This window comes from Malurus melanocephalus, unplaced genomic scaffold (assembly GCF_030028575.1).
Source record: "Malurus melanocephalus ecotype Western Australia unplaced genomic scaffold, MMel_1.1 scaffold_423, whole genome shotgun sequence".
In the NCBI taxonomy this organism is placed as follows: Eukaryota; Metazoa; Chordata; class Aves; order Passeriformes; family Maluridae; genus Malurus; species Malurus melanocephalus.
The window spans coordinates 610,365-631,459 of record NW_026623655.1 but is presented as its reverse complement, the minus strand read 5'-3'; the positions used below and the strand labels follow the sequence as shown (position 1 = coordinate 631,459).

The 21,095-nt window shown below is 36.2% G+C and overlaps 1 protein-coding gene across 1 annotated transcript in view; it reads left to right on the top strand.

The window, feature by feature from the left end:
• Positions 1–21,095, top strand: part of ANO3 (anoctamin 3) — a 54,421-nt gene that overhangs the window by 13,545 nt on the left and 19,781 nt on the right. The window contains exons 4-13 of the mRNA XM_057379775.1: positions 1,983–2,135; positions 2,802–2,902; positions 4,343–4,387; positions 7,540–7,671; positions 8,985–9,091; positions 10,294–10,349; positions 10,637–10,758; positions 11,714–11,848; positions 14,139–14,235; positions 18,013–18,073. Coding sequence (XP_057235758.1) covers positions 1,983–2,135; positions 2,802–2,902; positions 4,343–4,387; positions 7,540–7,671; positions 8,985–9,091; positions 10,294–10,349; positions 10,637–10,758; positions 11,714–11,848; positions 14,139–14,235; positions 18,013–18,073 — 1,009 coding nt within the window. The remainder of the gene's footprint in view (positions 1–1,982; positions 2,136–2,801; positions 2,903–4,342; positions 4,388–7,539; positions 7,672–8,984; positions 9,092–10,293; positions 10,350–10,636; positions 10,759–11,713; positions 11,849–14,138; positions 14,236–18,012; positions 18,074–21,095) is intronic.

Here is a 21,095-nt window from a genome sequence, read left to right as displayed (position 1 = left end):
CGCTGCTGGGGCGGTCAAGAATTGGAACAGGGAAGTGGTGGAATCACCATCCCCAGAGGTGTTTACAAGATGTGTAATGAGACCCTTGGGGACATAGTTTGATGGTGGGTTTGGCAGTGCTGGGTTAATGGTTGGCCTCAATGATCCTAAAGGTCTACAATTCTAAATTGAAGCTTAATGTATTGAAATAACRTTCCCAGGTGTAAGATGATGCACTCGTTTGTAACAGTAGATGGTCTGAGACAGGCTGTTCCTTGTTTTTTATTTTGGGAGTTAAAAAAGCAGAGAAAGAGGAGGAATCTTGTCAGAATGCCTTAGGGTTTGCAGACTGAGGAGTTCTCAGAAGTGCTAAATGTGTAGAAAGCTGGCAGCGAGAGATGTGGGCGTAAGAAAAACCTTTCACATAGAARCAAGTGAGCTGCTCTCCAGTATTTATAACGCTGATATCATGCACTGATACATGCTTCTATTTATGAATAGACAGTGTACCTATTGCATGTGACTCTGAGTATTTTGAATTTCATACCCAAACAGGATTAATTTCTAAGACCAGCATGCTGTTGGTTGGAAGATGCAGCATTTATAAACATTTTGTCCCGTATATATTGGTGTAATGTATCCTGCTTTAAACTCCCATTCCTCTGGACAGTTTATGTTTAAATGAGTTGATGCATTCTCCAGAAGTTGATGATAGTTTCTCAGCTTACCTTTACAGATCTCAAAATCTTCAGGACCTGAGAGTGTGGGTCGACAGCTGTCTGAACATAAGCCAAGGTCATTTGTGGCCTGTATSAGAAATACAGCAGGAYTGTGATTGTCCCTCTGTCCCAMCTTGRKTATTGTGTCCARTTCTGGGCCCCTCATTTCAGGAGAGACCTTGAGGTGCTGGRGTGTGTCCAGAAAAGGGCAGTGGAGCTGGTGAGGGTCCACAGGGATTCATTCTTATGAGGAGTGGCTCGGGGTACTGAAGTTGTTTGTTGAGAAGAGGAGCCTCAGAGGAGTCCTCTCCTCTCTCTAAAGTGATCTGAAATGAGCTTGTAGCAGGATGGGCATCAGCCTCTTCTGCCAGTCAACAGGGCGAGAGGAAATGGCCACAAATTGCACCAGGAGCTGCTCAGATTGGACACCAGAAGAGTTTATTTCACCAAAAGGGTGGTTAAGCATTAGAGCAGCTGCCCTGGGAGGTGGTGGAGTCACCATCCATGGAAGTTTTTGGGACACAACTGGATGTGGCACTCGGTGCTATGGTTTAGTTGCCAAGGTGGGGTTTGGTTGGACTCAAAGATCTTGGAGRGCCATCCTGGCCTGATTATTCTGTGATTGTGTAGTCTGTCACCAGCTGGTTTAGTCTCTGTTCTGAATCATTCAAAGCACAGAATGCAAAAATAGCAGCATGTAAATYAGGGTTTCCATGTCAAGGTCAGATAATTTATTCTGTTTGCAAGCATGGTGGGAAGGAACTCGACAAGATTGCTCCCATGGCATTGAAAAAACACTTCAACTAGACTATGCAGGGAAACATTCCAATCAACAGCATTTCTTCTTAAATTTCTTTACATTTATTTCTGTCTTAGAGCAAATACAAGTATGTTTGTTCTGTAGAATTGCACAGGTACAAAGCTGAGAAAATTGCTTTAATTGACTTGCCTTTAGTTCTTTTTAATTCCCMCTTGAAAGTAGGGATTAACAGACGTTCTTATCAATATACACCACACAAGAACTTAAAGGTTTTTACACAGCTGAAATAACTGGAATATGGGTTTTGTGAAGCTGTTTTATTTACTTTTGTTCAAATTAATTTGAAATCCTGACCAACTGATATATATAAACTTTTTAGTTCTTCTGAATTTGTTACATGTTCATCCTTCAGATATGTGGACATTTCCATGGTTTAGGAAGTGCTGTGTTATGTGCAGTTCATGATGGGGCTCTTCATCTTTACRGATGCCATATTTAGAGTATTTTAATTTTGTCTTTGCTAGAGTGATGCCATGGCATCATCRGGACTCTTCTTCAAAGATGGCAAAAAGCGCATCGACTACATCTTGGTCTACAAGAAATCAAGCCCMCAGGTAGAAAAAAGAAGCACATTTGAGAAGAATTTGAGAGCAGAAGGGCTGATGTTAGAACGGGAGGTGAGTTTTGTAGCTTCTGTGGCATAAAAACCCCTTTATAATACTCTCACATTTCACTGAAATGATAAAAGATTCCTCACAGTATTACAAACCTTTCCGTCAGGCTGTTCCCATCATCTGCTTAACTGTATTGAACTAAGAAGAATAGTCTGATAATGTGTGTTTAAAATGATTTGGTCTTCTGCACAGAGGTTTTTAGCTCCTTATATTTGCAGAACAGAAGAAGTTTCAGTAACCCAAGACATTGCTTTAATGTAGAACCACTGTGTCTTTCAACAGGGTGCATGATGTTAAATGTCTCACTGGTTAATCCATAGCTAGTAATAGTAGTATTAATATAAAAATGAAATTGATATAAATTAAATATATAAATTAYTTATATAATTAATATAAAAATCTGCTTGTCTGAGTTTGTGGAGATTCAAAATTTATTCTRTGTAAAATTTATTCCATGTTAAAAAGTGCTGCATGAGGTCTTTACTTATGTTCATAACCAAAGATCTTCCCTACAGATCCTTTTGTCACTCTACTCCACATCTACTACAGAGTTGCATGTCCAATTCAGGCCTAAAATCCAAATTTGACCCTGAAGAGTGCTTCTAGAARGGAGGTTGCCATAAAGGTTTAAATTATTGATATTTGTTTGCTTGTTTCTGCTCTTTCCAGCCAGCTGTCACCAACAGTGATATCATGTTTGTTAAAATCCACTGTCCCTGGGAGACTTTGTGCAAATATGCAGAGAGAATGAACATCAGGATGCCTTTCAGGTATTGTGAAAACTATTTTAAAAAAACCTTTAATTTAGTGCTTAATATTGGAAATTCACTCAATTAAATCTAAAATGCAATCTTTACTGCTCTGTAGCCAGGCATGCTCATGTTTATTTTAGTGATGTGGTAGGGAAAGAGGAGAAATAAATTAAGTCCTTTTCTTGCCTGATTTTTACACAATACTGTGTTACTTGTTTTCAAACTTACCTTCTAAATCAAAYTGAGCATATGTCTTTAGAAGACACTGTCAGTAGTTCACACATTGTTTTGGATGTTCTTGGCAGAGTTTCAGATATTCTCCATCTGAGCTTGAGTATCCTCCGTGATTTTAGGGTTTTTCTAAAGTCTTACTGAAAGGCAAGGAAAATGACAGAAAAATCTGGTGTCTTCCATGTCTCCAGTATAATRATTGTCACAATTTGAGTAAAATGAGGTCCAGTAGCTTTCCTTAAACAGAATAATGAACTGAGTTTCTTGTCTGAGTGGRAAACAAGTTCCATCATATGTTTTTGCAGTAAATATTTATTATTAATTTGTTGGACAGGTTAATATCTATTGCAATGATACACAAGTCTTTCAAGGAGAAAATGTGCCTTTTCAAATTGATTAATAATATTCTTAGAGAGAGAAAAGTGTACTGTAAACCTCCTCAGGAGTTAAAGTGATTAAACTAGTTAAACTARTTAACCTAAATGTCAAAGTTGTGTGGCAGATGGAAAATGCCCTTAGAGCACTCCATTCAATGGACAGAGGAACCTCAAGCCATACAATTCTCCCACAATTAGTGRATACTGAGTGAACTTAYCCCCARAAAGTTTTAGGTCATCCTTAGRTARATTTTAKTAGGCCTYGRAGGAGAAGAKAATYRGACTTGATGATCTTTGTGAGTCCCTTCCTACTTGAGATACTCTGTGATTCTAAAAAACCAAATTATTTCTCTTAGCTTTTATCTGYTTTATCAGTTAAACCTGTTTAATCAGGTTTCTGACTGGTTCTAGTACACAGTTTAAGAAGACAGATAACCTTCCCTGTGCTATTTGAATGCAGTATATTCATTTTCTCTTGCAAAGTTTTGGCTTTTAGTTATAGTCACTAAAATATACCAAATGTCAATGCCATAGATGAATATAACATGTGAAGAATTAAGTTCATACATTTTGGTTTCATTTTRCTCAATCCAGGAATCTAAACAAAATCCACAGAATTATTGTTACACAGGTTATTTCTGTTTCTGAAAAGCAAAAATATTTCTGAGRTTCACCCACAATTCCAGAACTTTTTTAGAAGTGCCTTTTTTAGAAGTGTTTCCCACTCTACTGTCTATGAAAAAATGCATGTTTTGAAATGTCCAGTGTTCTTTTGTAAGAACCTTTGTATGTGTGCTTTTCAACTGTCTCCTACTTGATTAATCTCAACTGATTTTTGCTGTTCTTTCAGGAAAAAATGTTATTACACTGACTGGAGGAGCAAAACCATGGGCAGGTTGGTGGGTGATGTGTAGCTTCTAATTTTGTCAGATAGTCACCCTGCTAAAGAAAATCCATTYGCAGTTGTAAATTTATCTGTGAAACTTGGGAAATTAGATTATTTTCCTGAAAACTMAAAACATGTCAGCTCAAAGTGTTAAAATATTCATCTGTAACAAGGTGCAGTGCTTTAAAGCTTTGCCACTTCTCATTTTAGAAATGTAAAAATGTTTATGGCAGGGAAACAAAAAAAAAACCACACTTATTCTGGCAACAAAAATTTAATACTGGTTCTATCTCTGCCATTATATCCTGTGACACCAAGGCACACTTCTTTAGCATGAAGGACACTTTAGATTGTGCATTTTAGATTCTGGCAGTCAGAATATATCAGTAGATTTGCATATCCTTAGATATGCAAACATATTTTCCCTCCTGCGTGTCCTCGTGATGGGGAGCAAATCAATGCCACACACTGAAGGCTGCTTTGAATTTTTATTTCYAGCTTGTCAAACTCACTTGTAGCTGTTGCTGTTGGTGTTTTTGTCACCAGAAGAAGGGTAGAAGAGGGCATGGGGCAGGTGAAAGGGGCCTGGGAGTGCTGGGGAGTGGGAAGAGGGGACACTGACTGTAGTTACTCCCCTTTGCTTTTATCAGACATTATTATGTCCTTAAATCCTAATCCCCCATGGAAAATATGCATGAAAATATTTGACGTGAGGCAAATATCCTGAAAGAGTTCCTTATCATGGGTTTTTTCTAGATGGATTTGGAGATGAGATTACTTTTGATTTGGGTTTTCATACTGTTGCTTCAGATGATAAAGAGCCCTGATTATTTCTCTGGAACAGTTCAAGTGGTGTCATGATAACAGTTTCCAAGACAATCAGCTAACAACAATAAACAAAGCACTGTTGAGTGGTAAAGTGAGAAAACTTTAAACACACAAGCTGATTCAATATATTGAAATAAGCCAATTTCTACCATAGATTTACAACTGCATTTTGTCCTCTTCCCAGTTCATGTGCTTGCTCCATTTTAGCATGCWTTATGAGATGTGTGTTATGCTTTAATAAAAGGCAAAATCAACAAGGTTTACTTCAAAATTGTCTCATTTAATCTGCATCTGGTGATTTCTGGTTATTATATAAATTTTCCTTATTTAGAAGTGAAATGTTGAAACATGAAACTTAAGTTGCAAAAAAATTAAGTAATTTTCATGCCAGATTGATTTTTCATTTGAGACAAATGCTTTTACCTGTGATTTACTCTGAGAATTTGGGGATGAATATTTTTCTGCATGTATTTTCTTAACATAATAAGATTAACTTAATATAGTTAAATTAACTTAATCTAATTCAGTTCACAAAGAGTGCACAAAGGAATTGTCTGAAACAAAAGAAACAAAAAAAGCAGTGATACCTAAAATTGAAAGCTAAAATTGATCAAGACTTTTCCCATAAACAATTTTAGAATACTTTCATAATAAAAAAGCTGAAATTAGATGCATTGTTTTTCTCTTCTTCCTGATGCATCTGCATATTTTCCTCATTAAAAAAAAAACCTCTGGATTTTGATCAAAATAGCAGCTTACAGAAAAAAAAGCTTAAAAAAATAAAGGGGAAACTGCACTTACATRCACTGTGTATTAAGAGAACTTCCACTGGAATTAATAATCAACTCACTAATGAAGGTGTAATTAAGGAGACACTTAAGGGATCCACCTGTCAATTRTCTTCTGTTTCAATTTCATGAAAATATTGTTTTCTTTGGCTGATAATGGTTGGTGTTGAACACAAGTGCTGTCCCTTGAGTGCAGTAGCAGTAAAACCAGAAGGTGCACCAGTATCTTGCAATATACAGCAAGAAGAAAATTTTGAGAATTTTTAGTGTAAAATCCTCCCACATTTGGCAGAAATTTGTCTGTTACTGTGTGAAATAAGGGTAGAAAGGTTTTGCTCATGTTGATGATAAGAGGGACATTTTCACAAGGGWCATTTTGCTGCCTGAGAGCAGTTTACTGTGTCATCACTTATTACTCTTTATTATGAATATTATGAAGTTATCTTCATTCACATTATGAAATAACATTATGAAATTTACTTTTTTAATGGGCATTATGAAATGTGTAGCCTTAGCTGCAGGCAATGAAGTATTCACCTCAGAGAAAAAAAAATTGGTTGCTTAGCTTTACACTTCTTGTGGATATAAGATATATATGCTTTATATATTCATGCATACATATTCATTGAGTAGAGCCCAAATTCCACTGAAAAAAATACTATTTAGGGAATGTTTTTCTCAAATTTAAGACTTTTTCTGAATCTCTGATGTGCTTGTTGTGCCATGAAATAGCACTTGTTTAATATGAGATCTGCTCCTTGAATAACCATGTTGCATTGCAGTTGAATATGATAAAGTATAGGTGAGCAAAGAGCACAAAATTGAAGCATTTGTTTGAAAATTAACTTCACTGGACTAAATTTTCTCCTGTATAAATGACCTGCTGAGAGATCATTTAAACAAGATGCCGGTAGAAAAAAAATTTATGTTTCCAATAATCTGATTGAAGATACAACATTGATGTTCTCTTTGATTTTTGTAGTATCAATTTTTAAGAATCTGGAGTGCTGCATCACCATTTTGGTGTGTGTAACATATCCTTTATTTCATATTTAGATATATTATTTTGTAAGGCAAAATGTCAGCTCTTGGATTTTTAAGAAAATTTTGCCGGGGAAAACTTTGTTGCAATCAGAAAACCATAATCTCATCCTTAGCACTATCATACTTACTTACAAATTTTATAAATTTTCGTGTCCAAGTTTGCCAGGCAAGAGAGCAGGGAGAAGTTTCACTTGCTTTGTTCAGTGGGGCTGGAGAAAATTATGAGGTATGTTCTAAGCATAAGCAGATCATCTGCCAATTATTAATTAAAATTAATTTCTCCAGGCTCAATACTGCAGTCCCATGAATTTTACTCAAGTAAAGTGTTCAAGATGGATCACAAATATTGTTAATTTTGCCTTCTAACTCCTTATTTTCTTTTAGTTGCTTGATGTGGAGGTTTCCTGCTTTTATTTCATTTCTAGTACGGTGTCACTAAATATGCAATCTGTAGGTAGAAATAAGGAATTGAGAGCTTGTAAATTTGTCTTCTCATCTCAGTTTGCAGAGGAATATTAGAGAATTGAAAAGTTGGCTGCCCAGAAATCCCATGAAGCTGGACAAGGAGGCCCTGCCTGACCTGGAGGAGACAGATTGCTACACTGCACCCTTCAGCAGGGCACGGATCCACCAGTAAGTGCTGCTTTTGGGAAAGCAGGGCCAGAAACCACCAGCATTTTCTGCTTTCTCAYTTCCCAGCCAGTGCCACAGAGGTAGTGCTGACAGATGGTCACTGGGATTTGGGTTTTTTTTTTTCTCTTAAAGAGAAAATCTGCTCTGTGTTACTCTGTGCTGGTCACTCAGTAACATAAACTGAAATTTGACTGGGAAATGAACGTTGCCTTTTTGGTTTGGAAGTTTTTTTTAGTTTTTCTTTCCATTGTGTTACAAAATGCAAGTGCTTGCTCCAGTTTTCTTTCCTTAGTCCTTTATTGTACTTAGGCAGAGCCTGTTGACATTGGGAAMACTTGGAAGCAAGTTAAAACCAGTGATGATGTTTTTTTCTCCCATATCAGATCTTCATTTAAAAAGATCTTTTGCCTCTGAAAATACAAATATCTATACAACAAAACTGTGTTCAAATCAGCATGTTGACAGTGGTATAAACTGTGACTTAAATTTCTTTTCAATACCCAAAAAGTTCAATTTTAAAATTCTGACTGTTTCATTTTTAAAGTATTTTGTGATAACTGTTTTAGATGAAAAACACTAATTTAAAGTAGAAATATGAGTTAGGATAAACAGGATTTTTCTGCCTAGTAAAGAGCTGATATGCTAGTGAACTGACTTTACCCCAGAAAAACAGAATGATTACATTATAATCTCAATTTTTTTTTTTTTTTGGGTAACTTACCATGCTGTACTGGATCAGTCCCCTGGTTTTGGTGCTTTCTCCCTAACCAGCTCAGCTGACACAATTATAGTATCACTTTTGTCACAGCWGAGCAGGAAAAAGCTCCTGCATATCACATTTCTTGGGTCCAGAATGGAACCATCTGGCCAAGGATGCTTCACTTGGCTCCATCCTGGGATCCTCGAAGGAAAAATGGTTGTGGAGCTGCTACCCAAGTCTCTAGTGCATGGATTTTTTTAATTTTTTTAAAAAAAAAAAACTTTCAACTCATGAATAGTTTGGATTTAAGGCCACCATTGCTTCTGAAGATCTTTATTGAATTAATTCTATCCAGAACAGAAGTTAAACAAGATAGTAGGATATTTTTGATTTTACATTTAGTTTTGCTTTCCCAAAAATAAGTATTTTTTTGGGAAAATCACAGTTATCCTGTGGTAAAGGTAAATGTATTGGACCTGCTCTAGGGGTGTAGAATCGTATGTCCAAGGAATATAAACATTCAATAAATCATTGTGAAAAGAAAGCCCTTGAACAGCTTTGTTTCAATGTKTGTGCATTGTTTTGGCTATTAAGATATTCTTTATGTTAATAGTTTCACGATAAACAACAAAGACAGCTTCTTCAGCAATTCCACAAGAAGTAGAATTGTGCATCATGTGCTCCAGAGAACTAAGTATGAAGATGGAAAATCCAAAATGGGTGAGAATGCTGTATTTTTTWCCTAACCCAAATCTATAAAATTTTACATCTTTCCTTACCTTAAAAATTACCATTTGAGTAAACTCAATTTTTTCCTTTCCTTGAAATCTTTTCACTCACACAGAGTTGAAGCAATGTCCCATTATTTTCTACCTGGATATTTCAGTGAAAATTTGCAATATTTTATGCTTAATTACTCATTCCTTATAATAACATGCAGAGCTTATCATAATTTTACATTATTGAGAGCTCCAGTAAGGGTAACATGTACCTCAAAAACTGACTGTGTTTTCCAGGACTGATTCTGGTATTTCAGCTTCTATCCACCAATTTCAGTCCAGCAGAATTAATGTGCACTACACTTGATTTATTTGAGGTTTCTGTGCAGCTCAGAAATTGTAATGCAATTCCAAATAAGGATTTATGAAGATGATACAAATTACAGAAAGTTGTTGCTTGAGTTGCTGAACAAAAGCAGAAAAACAGGGAGAATACGATTCTTATATATCACCTTTGCAGTTGATGATGGCAAATTTCATTATGAGATTAGTATAATTTGTATATTTGAACAGATAAAATCTGAATTCYACTATATGTACCTGTTTCTTGGGGAAACTCTTGGCTGCAGATCTGCTCTTAAAGGCTTTGAATCTTTTTATTGTACCTATCAACGGTTATTTATTTTCCATTTTTTATAATGTGCTGTGCTAGTACAACAAATCTGTTTTTAGGAAGACTCTAGGAATGGATCCAAAATTCAGTAGTCAGTCTGGCACAGAGCACTGCTCTGMTAGGAAGTTCTCAGCTGGCTCATATTTAAAAATACCATGTTTAGCTTTTAACCCTGCAGGGGTTCYACTGCCTCAAGGGTTGTCCATCCGTGTCACTCTCTGTGCTTTTCAGATCATCTGGTCACCCATAAAATCTGTGTCACCTGCTCTCAGGAATGCATTGTGAATATAACTAAATTGCAGATTTTGGTCCTTGGGCAAGTTGCTGTCTGGTTTGACAGAGCCAGAAATCTTGAAGGGATCAGCAAGATCTGGTGAAATAATTTGGACTATTAATTGTAATTTTTAGCAGCATTCTTATCATCCAACACTGAGTTACRTTCTGCAAATGTAACTTGAAAATTTAAACTGCTTGAAAAATGTGCATAAAAAATTGATAGTAGAACTAATGCTTTTTTGGGTTTTTTTTAGGTATTAATAGGTTACTAAATAATGGAACATATGAAGCAGCATTTCCACCACATGAGGTAACCTGGTTAATTCAATTTTTAGTTTCATATTTAGGTTAAAGCTTGCACTAGTGAAATAGAAAAAGATAAACTGGCTATTTCAGAAGTGTGTTTAACCCTGTCTCTTATATCTGGCTTCCATTACTCCAGATGTGCCAGAAAARGAGATCAATTTATTATAAATAATTTTATTGTAAATCAAAAGAGCATTTCTATTAAAATAATAAGAAGAAATACCTAAGGAACTTGCACATTTTTAATAGTGCCTAGTACTTATATTTCTCTGTTTGGTTTTTTTTTTCCAGGGGAGCCACAAAAGCAGACATCCCATCAAAACACACGGAGCACAGAATCACAGACACCTCTTGTACGAGCGCTGGGCACGGTGGGGGATGTGGTACAAATACCAACCTCTTGATTTAATCAGGTATTAGTACTTTGAAGATTTTCTGTGAAACAAAAACTATATTCTAAAACTATATTCTTAAATTCTATATGATTTCCTATAACATTTAGCTATTCCCTGTTGTCAGATATATCTGGAATTCTCTAAGTTGTTTCTTTTGGGTGGTCTTTTGTAAAGGCTGTTAATTTTAAATTAACAGCATAAAAGCCTGCATAAAAGATGTAGTTGGAACAATAATGTAGTTCCARTTGCTCAGGAATGTGCAGTGTGAAAATTAAAATACAAACCCATAATCTGGTCAGATGAGAGACACTTGCCCCATATGAGAGCACCTTTGAGAGCAGATTGTTATCCACATGGCAGTCAGAGTTACCACAGGATTTAAAACAACCCAGTGTAAGTTTAAATAGATCATTATTTATATGTCTTGGAGTTAATGTCATAGGTTATCAAATGTAAAGCAGAGAAATATATACAATTGCAGTTAAATAATGTGATATTTATGCATTTTATATAGTTTCCTCCTCTGACACAGAATACCAATAATTCTTTTTCTTTGCTGTCAGTTTTTATTCCTRATCTAAGTCATTACCAATTATTGGTGTAGTTCAGCATGTGCCATGGGACACTTTYATGCTGTATCATCCTTGATTGACTTTCTGATCACTGCTGTTTCATCTGGTCTAGCAATTGAATCCCAAGTTTTTGAAGAATTAAAGTTCAGTCTTCAGCCTGTGTTATTAGAGCATTGTCATTACTAATAATAGTTTGAAATATATTATCTATCATAAACTTTTTTTAAAGTGGAATACTTAGGTCATACTATTACATTATCCCTTTCCACAGATTTTTTGTGTCTGTGTACATCCATCTATCTATCCTTGTTAGAATTATTCCACTGCTGTGTTTGKAGAGACAGATAGAGGTCACCATAAGTTTTAGTTTTAAACAATGTATGTGTTTCCTTTTCATGTAGGCGATACTTTGGTGAAAAAATTGGGCTGTATTTYGCCTGGCTGGGATGGTACACTGGAATGCTTATTCCTGCTGCCCTGGTTGGGCTCTTTGTTTTCCTCTATGGATTATTTACAATGGATTCCAGCCAAGTAAGGTAAAATCCTATTTAATAATATGTAACAGCTTGTTGAAAATTAAGAACGGTCTGGTACAACTTGGATTGCTTTGCTGTTAATTGCTTTGCAGAAATGGTAATAATGTAAAAATAACCAAGTAGAATTTTGGGTGTTTGAGTCAGGTAATTATACTTTGTATATTTGTTTTGGATCAAGCCAGATGTGTGACCACTGGCAGCAACTATTCTTGTTGCTGCATCTGCAGTGATTCCCATCAAGGCAAACCAGACCAATCTTAAGGACCAATTCTCATGTAGCTGTTGATCTGATTAAGGCTAACAGGTGAAAAAAACAGACATAYTCCCTCATTACCTCCATCTTGCTATAACTTGCAGAGTGTAGTGCAGTTACTAAGCTTCATTTTTGCCTGTGCCTTTTTTCCCCTCCCTCCATTAATTGTGGCAGAATGGAACAGGACAGTCACCTCCTACATGTCCTATGCTGGTCCCAGGAAGACTTGGAGACAGGATTCCTGTTTAACAGAAGGATGCATTTATCTTCCTTGCTGAAGGTTGCAGGGTATTTTAAATCACATGAAGTGGGCTAGGTCTTGAGGGTTTCTGTCCTCAGTTTTTTTCCTTTGGCTGCTGCTTGGGAGCTACAGACAAAACCTGTTTGAGTTTGTCCCTGTKGGGGATTCTTGTGTTGGGTGTCACCCTGAGCTACCTCAGACAGGAGTCATCCATTAGCAGGGAGATGGACTGCACACCTTCTTATTCTTGCTGTAGTCTGGGCCTGAGAGATTATTTGTCTCTCAGAGATTATTTCTGCATTGATTTAAAGAAAATTCTAGATAAGCATCTGTAGGAGTTTTAAATATCTGTGGTTTGATTCTAAGCACTGCAGCTTACACACAAATGCAGTATCCAGCAGCGGTTTGGAAGAAATAGAATTGGATATGTTCCCTGAAAAACATKCAGACACGGGAAACCCAGTGGAAATTAGAAATTTAAACCTAGTGTTAGTGCATTATGCAACGTCCGAACTGGCACGTTGGCCCAGATTCAATATTATTCAGTAAAAAGGGTTTGTTATACCTGCTATAAGGAATCCGTGGATGTCAGGAAGTGCTGATTTAAGTATGATAAATTCTGTCAAAAAGCCCTTTTTTTTTTTACCTGTCTTATGTACTACAAAACCGGAGCTTGGCAAATGATCAAATGGGGTTTGCAGAAGGATGCTCTCCTCTCCTCCGAGGTGCAGGGAATTGCCATCAGCCCCCCTCTAGCGGCTGCAGCCAGGAAACGATGGTTTTTTCTTCTTTTTTTTTCCAGATATGCAGCAGCTTCAGCCAAGAAATAATGAGCAAATAATAAGCAAATACAATGTATGCATTGCCACAGAACCAAACATTGCTTCCCATGGCAGCCATAGGTTTTGTGCAGCAGCAGTTTGAGAGTTATGCAAAATGGTTTCATACCTAAGAACAAGTTTGTTGTGGTTATAACTTGTCCAAGTGCCTGCCTCTGCTCATGCTCAGGGTCTGCTAGCAGCTGGCTCTTTATATATGCACAGATAAAAATATTATATAAATATGTTATATGTATTGAATGTATATATCAGCCTGTGCCAGGAGCCCATCTCAGCAAGGTGAGAATGGAAAAAAAGGAAGGGTACCACCAAAAGGGAGCAAATATCCCCCTCTCACACTGACTTTTGTCATATTGTCTCTCTCTTTTGCTCAATTACAGTTTTAGGGAAACAATCAGCTTTACAGTCAATGATTTAAATGTGTTGCACAGTAAGGAGGAGCATGAAATGAGTTGGGAAGACAAAAACCCTGAACACACACTGTGGTATCAGAGACTGGACCCTAGGATAAGAAAATACGTATATTTTTCCCATGTTTAGAAGCAGAAGTTTCTCCATTCTACACACTTCTCTTTCTTGTCACAAAATAATTGCAGAAGATGGGCAGTGTTACAGAAATGGACATGGAAATGGAAGATTTTCTTGTCTTGCATGGGTTTGGAATCAAGCTTGGTGATATTTGGGAGAGAATTTGCTAGAAAGAATTTACTTGAGAAGTGTAATATGATGCCCAAAAATATCGTATACTACCCTATRATCCATAGTGCTCAGGTTCTTGATTTGGGATTAGGCTTTTCAAGCAAAATATTCACTTTTAATTTATTTTATTCATCCAGCTTTGTGGTGCAGGCACCGTTAACTAACAGAGAACAAAAAAGGCATAACCACAGAAAATCCTGGGAATGCTAGAAGTGTTTTAATTTAAAATAAATCCCCTTTCTTTTCCTGTCTCTAAAGCAAAGAGATCTGCGAGGCAAATGAAACCATTATGTGCCCTATGTGTGAACGCAACTGCACACTACAAAAACTCAACGAGAGCTGCATATATGCCAAGGTAATTATTGTGTTTTTGCCACCAAGATCATTTTTATTGTGTAGTGGCTGCCCTGGGTCAACCAAGATTCCTGGAAAACATGTTGTTTCTCTACAGATGGTGTTTTCAGCYTTTGTAATTCATCTTTCTAATAAGGGAATGCTCTGAAATGGTCTGAGGATTTTCTAGAATTGCTTTTTGTGAGCATTCCCTTATTAATAAATTATTAATTCTTTTCATCAACTTATTAAGTCCCCTCTGAATAATAGTCTAATAATAAACTTTTTGTAATGTTTTGCTGCTTTCCTCTTTAACTGTCTTCTTACTCTGTTTCCCTTGCTTTCTTTATAATTGAATTTTTGCTCCTGCTTTGCTCTGTCAAACTAATGCAAAGATTTTTTTGCAGTTAAATATTTTGCTACAAGAAGCTATTCTTCCAACTTAAATAATCACAAGGACCTCTGTATGCATGCATTGTTTCCAAATGAACAATATCTTTTGATAATCATAATGCTGTAAAAGCAGCCTTGGCTTTTATCTTGCTATTCTTTATCCCATAAAATAAATCTTTCTCAGAAGCCTTTGTTTATAAAATATGATTGTCTCTTCCACAGCATTACAACAAAACTGCAGCTGTGTCAAAGAGGAAATAGATTTTGTATTAGATTTGAACATTTCTTGCAGATAGGACCAATGCTGAGTAAAACTCAACATTTCAAATCTATCTATATTTTTTAAAATTATGTTTGCTATTTACAAATTTAATTTTCTGTGTTATAATGCAGACGTTCAGAAGTTGTTTTGTAGCAATAGCAGTGGATACCACTGGAAATATTGGACTTAAAGAAAAAGGGGGTTTTGTTTTTAAATACTGCTATAACTATATAACAGAAGATGGTTCCATGAGAGGTTTTTTTTAACTTTTTACTGATTTTTTTAATGTGTACTTAAGGTGAAGCTTTTTTAATTGAAATAGCAATATGCAAGCTATATAACCCATCCCAGAAATGCCTCTTTTTAGAAGGCGATAAGTGCTTCTGCAGTAAAAACTGCAGTTTTACCAGGAAAGTAATACATTTGACATTGTGGTATCCCTTTAACTTAGATCCTGTTTTTCAACATCCCCAGCTAATAATAAGCAGATTTTGTGTCTTATATTTTCACTGACATCATGTGCTTAAATCATGCAAATTTTAACATTTAATGTCACATTGTAAATAATTCATTGCAGCAGAGAAAATGTGCCAATCCATCCATACTTCATTTCTTTTCAAATCAATCCTTTGGAAAAAAAAATAGATGACAACCAGAGAAGGCAAGGAGTAACCACTCATATTCCATCTTCTCAGGCACTCTTTTCTCGTGTCTAAAATTATGGAAATTCGTGTAAGCTCCCAGCCTTTCCTGCCAATGCTTTTGTTCTGAAAAGCTGATCAACCTTGGATTAATACACAGAAAACAAACAGGAATTGTTTCCTTTCAGGATTTGTCTGTTCTGGATCTACCCCAGCTGGGGGAGGAGAGAGAGAATTCCCTTTGGGAGGGCATAGGATTATCTGGCCACTCAAATGATGAAGAAAAATTAAAAAAAAAAAAAAATAGCTTTATGAAGCTTTTTGTAAAGATTATCATGTAATGCTAAAAAAAAGAGTTCACAGCAGCTTCACTCATTACCTCTTGCTACAAACTGCCTGGTTTCTAGCAAGGATTTGTTGCTCAAGTTGAGCAACAAATACCTGAACATGTGTCAGAACTTCCACTGTGTTTGTACCCAAATTAGTAAATGAAAACAATCTGTAATGTTAGAAAATGACAGTCTGATTTGAGATTAAATCAGTTTTTGTGCTTTCTGAAGTACTGTTAGTGCTGTCAGTAAGTGGAACTAACATTTTTTAAAAATAAGCCATAGGATCTGCTGCCTGGAAAAGGAAAATGGCATTTCCTGCTTCTTTCTTGTTCCTCAGATGGAGCTGGTCAGCATTTTCCTCTGGTTTTGCTGTTGTGGGAACATGACTTACATAACCACAGAGCTAATAAGCAAGGGATGCTATTAGTGATTCATTTCAGGCATCAGCACCCTTATTCTGGATTGAGTGTTTTAATCCTTACTCACTCAAGTAGTTCATTGTAGAGTACGTAAACATTGAGTTAATTAGGAGTAGTGAGTTGCTCTAAGTGATGTTCATCTCCCCCARCCTGGGAGCTGCTTCATTTATGTAAGGCCTGTGCTCATGTTTCAGATTATTAAACCTGGTGTCRGGGTTTTTTTGTTAAATATCTGCCATGTTTCCCTGCAGAGGATCACTGTGGGCAGGATAAAAAATCCCATACTCAAATGCTTTCCCTGCCAAAGTTTTGTGAAGTTAGAGACAAAATACAGAAGAATCCTTTTCCCCTTGTTGTTCCTGCCCATTTCTTTCATCCCCTCCCACTTACGTTTGAAAATGTCACGTTGAAGTTTATAATTGAAGGGAAATTCAGGTAATACCTGAAGAGCAGTTGAATGGCTGAATGACCAGGCTCTGTCATTTTCATATTAAATGGGTTCTTTGATCCGTGGTGATTCTCATGGCTTTGGGGCAGGTCCTGCAGGGCACACCTTGGCCTTGGCTGGGGCAGAATGTTGATTTAGGGTGGGTTTGAAGTGCCTCAGCCCTTATCTGATGGTGACAGCATCACTCAGCTATGCTGACTCAGCAGGATGCAATCTTTCCCCTTCTTGATCAGCACTCTCAGTCTCTGCATTTGGCCTTTAAGAGAGTCAAAYCTTAATTTTGAGTGTGGTGCTGTGAAACTTTCACCCAAACACTGTACAAAGATAATGCCAAATCAGCAGCCAAGTGTTTGTTTGCTACTCTTAGCAACATTCTTGGTTAGGGTTGGTTGATTGGTTCATTTCTTGGAAAGATGCACTCTTTCCTGAGCAGAATATCCAAAATCTCATCCTACTTATCAATACTTATTGATAAATAAATCAATACTTATTTTCAGCAAGTATGAGCAAATAAATATAACTAAGTATAAATAAATAAAGAATTTCTATTTCAATACTTATTTTCAATCAGTAAGACTTAGACTTTGCAGCTGAACTAAAAAATCATAAAAGAGTAAGATAAGGGATAAATAAATCTAACTAACTGAAGAGCATTCATGAGAAGAAATCAACTTCACAGTTTACAATTGTGGAGATTTCTGGGGAGTGATGTTTAGAAACTATTTAATGTTTGTTGGAGTTTAGGTGCACAAGCCTTTTAAGAAGAAATAGTAAAATAGAAAAGTAATTTAAGAGGCTGAGGTGTCTGGGTAAAAAGGAGTACATGGTATTTTTATCTGCAGAGAAACTGCAAAATAACTGGGTAGAAGAATGAAAAATAAATAATAGTATCTCAAATAACACCTCAAAAGAGATATTAAGTATACAGAGGGGGAAAAATGAAGAGATTTTGAGTTAACAAAAACCTTAAAATAGAAATGGTTGGGATTAAGCTTGACCTACCATATGACAAGAATTCTGGGTGAAATTTTAGCCTGTCTGGACATGGACAGAACAAGAACAGCTCAGTGTCTGTGAAACACAGCGACTGGTGATGCATGAAGTGATAGTTTGGAACAGCAGAATTCAAATTTTATTGGAACACAGAGTGTGACAAACACTGGGAGAAGAAACCTGCTGGTAGGACTGCTGATTAGAATGCTTAGATTTGGCTTCTGCAAATAGTTATGTACTCTGGGATTATTTGGGGCAAATGATGAGGTGGCAGTATTGKTTTTGCCTGATTTATTTGTTTATTTATTCAGGTTACACATTTGTTTGATAATGGAGGGACCGTCTTCTTTGCAATTTTCATGGCAATTTGGGGTAAGTACATTTTTATTTGTTTGGTTTTTTTTTTTATTTTTAGTTCACCTGACCCTTTTATGTGATTAAATGATAAAAGGAGATTATAGCCCTTGATAGAAGTTAAAGAAGGATTATAATTTTGCCGCACAAACTAATATTTTCATTTTCATTAACTTCAATTTTTATGCCAGTAGTGGCTAATGTAATGACTGTCTTTAGGGTCTTAAGTATCTTTTAAGTCTGAATTTTACATTATTCAGGCCAAAGTGCTTTCAGAAACAAACATGTAGGTTAACTTACTGCCCTTGAGCAAATATAAAAATGACATTTTGCAGAGATGTTGACCAAAGCTACACAAAGCAGAATCTTACCTGGGTTCTATTTCTCTATATTATTTCTAAGAAAGCAGGATAATAYCCTTCCAGGAAAACCACAGGTTGATCATTTAATTACAAAGCAGAGGAGTGATGCTCTGCTGCTGAGGTTGTATACTGGTAGTTGTTGTGATTTTTCCTTATTTTTCAAGGAAATGAAATGGTTGTAAGGTAGCAGCTGCCAGTTTTGGAAAAAATGAAAGGTTGTAGATGGCAGGGAGGAATATAAGCTGGAAGAGGCATTACAGTGGAGGGTGGGAGGGTGAGAGGTGAGCCATGGGAATGCCTGCAGGAGGGTGCCCTGCGCTGCCGTCCTCTCTCGTGTCTGCTGGGTTGGTTTTGTCATCCAGTGCACCTCCAAAACTCGTGTCACACGGCTCCAGGGAGTTGTCTAAGTGAAGAACTGAAGRAATAACTTATTTTATATCTTGCTTGAAAAAATTGTATCCCTATAGCCTATATACACATTATATCTCATGGTTTAATTCAGCAATCCTTCACATACAAGACCAGTTAATCTGTGTCTGATATGTGGGACATCAAAAGATTGAGGGTCCTGATTCATGATCTTCTAAAGAAAACTCCTGTCCTCCCAGCAGCACCCATTCAGCACCCCCATGGGTGGTCAACTTTCAAAACTTCCTCCTAATCTGACATTATTTCAGCTCATGTGTTTAATCTGAAAAGGGTATATTGACAGAGTTTATTTTGGTTTTATTTTATATGAGAAAAAAGGTGCATTTGACCTCTCAGTATTTTTTTTTTAATTTAAAAATAAGGTCTAGGAACATGATATAGATGTTTGGAGTCTGATTATACTTCAATACAAGTTTTTACATACTCATGGAGAAGACAGAAGCACTCATGTTTTTAAACCTATTGAAAATATTTTTACTTCTGCAAACAGATGTGGCTTCACCCTTGATTCTGTAATTACCATTGGATGACTAAAGAGTCTAGCTTTTTTCAGTTAATTGAAGTTTGGGAGAACTTTTGAGCTATAGTTTTTAACTTGCCCACATACTTTAGAACAGGTTCACTGATACTCAAAATTATTTTCCTGATATTTCAGAGGTTAAAGAAAATAACTTATAAGGAAGAGATAACAGAGGCGTATTGGTTAAACTAAAATTTAAAAATAATAAATTCATGTCAGCTGAAAATTAATTTGACTGGGGTCAATGATACCCTAATAATTCAGTAAGAGCAGAATATTTGAGCAGCAGAAATAAGAAACTTTTTTATGCAAAGCACTTGTGCTGTTTCCTTACCTGGGTCACTCCTTGTATCCTCATAAAGCCTCCGGTGGGAAAATGGCTCAGACCTCTTCAMAGCACAAATAAAATATCCAACCAGGCCAATTAATGCACACCCCAAAATGACTCCTATGAGGACACCCACTATGACTCCTTCTTTGTTGGTTTTGTCTGGGAGAGAAAGAAATAAAGACAAAACAGTAGAATGGAAATAATAAACCTATAAAATCAGTGAGTGAGACTTTTCACCAAGGATCTGAAACACTCTGGAAGTGTTTCACTAAACCAGTCTCTCTCTCTGTAGAACCTTTCTGTCTTTGCAAAAAGAAAACAGACATCTCCATCCTTGAGGTTTGGGTTTAGGAAAAATAAAAAGGCATCTAAATCAGTTTTTAGTCAAATGAAAAGGTTTCAGGTTTAATTACTGAATCAACCACTATTTTTTTAATTCAATAAATAAGCAGTAATCTTTCTTTGAATGCAATTATTTATGAGCATCTAAGCCAGCAGTTAAAATTGCAGCCTCTGAATTTCAATTTTTATGTGTGCAAGGTTAAAAATTCTTTAATGTTTCTTGCACCCRTTCAATTAGTAGAATAAATGCATTCCTTCTGGATTTTCCTCCAATTTCATAAAACTTTTCTTCAAGGTATTCAATTTTTCTTGGAACTGAGCTTGCTCTTCAACYCTCCTTCCTTTTCAGCTATCTAAAAATCAGGTACATTTTAATTATTAGCTAAGTATTAACTATGATGGGAAACATGAAAGTCTGATGCTCCTTCAACTCTTAGTACAAACTGTTCTTTCAGTCCTGCRTTAAAATCTTGAAAGCTAATTAACAGCAAAAATTACTGTGCCTTTTAATCTTTCCTTTTCTGCTCCTGAAGACCTGATTCAGAAGAGCAGGATAGAAAAGTGCCATGACAGTTTCATGTCCCATTGTTTCCCCACGCAWGCTTAACTTGGTAATTAAATGCACAATGAGTAATTCCTTTGCAGGTATTTAGAAGAAGTCATCTTTGGTCACCAAAGTTTCTGAACTTTCAAAAGTTGATGTGCTGTATGTTTTAAATGTGATTTCTACAATATTTTGAAGGTCCAGTGTAAATAGGCAATGCCTGTCACTAGGTTCTCCCTAGTGTTAAATAATGAATTGAAGAGTATTAAATAATGAATTAAAGCAGTAAATAATTTGAAAAATACATGTTTCATTTTAAGTGTGCTTTAATTTTAGTCTGTCCTAGGTCACTTGTAAATTTACACATCTCATAAAGCCTCCAGTTCAGTTTTAAAAGAAGATTTCAGCATTATAATTTGATTAAATCAATTGGGCTTTAGTTCAATCCTTACCTTGGCTGGCATCTTTTGGATTGGGTGGTGCCATGGAAGGGTTGCTGGAGTTACCATTCA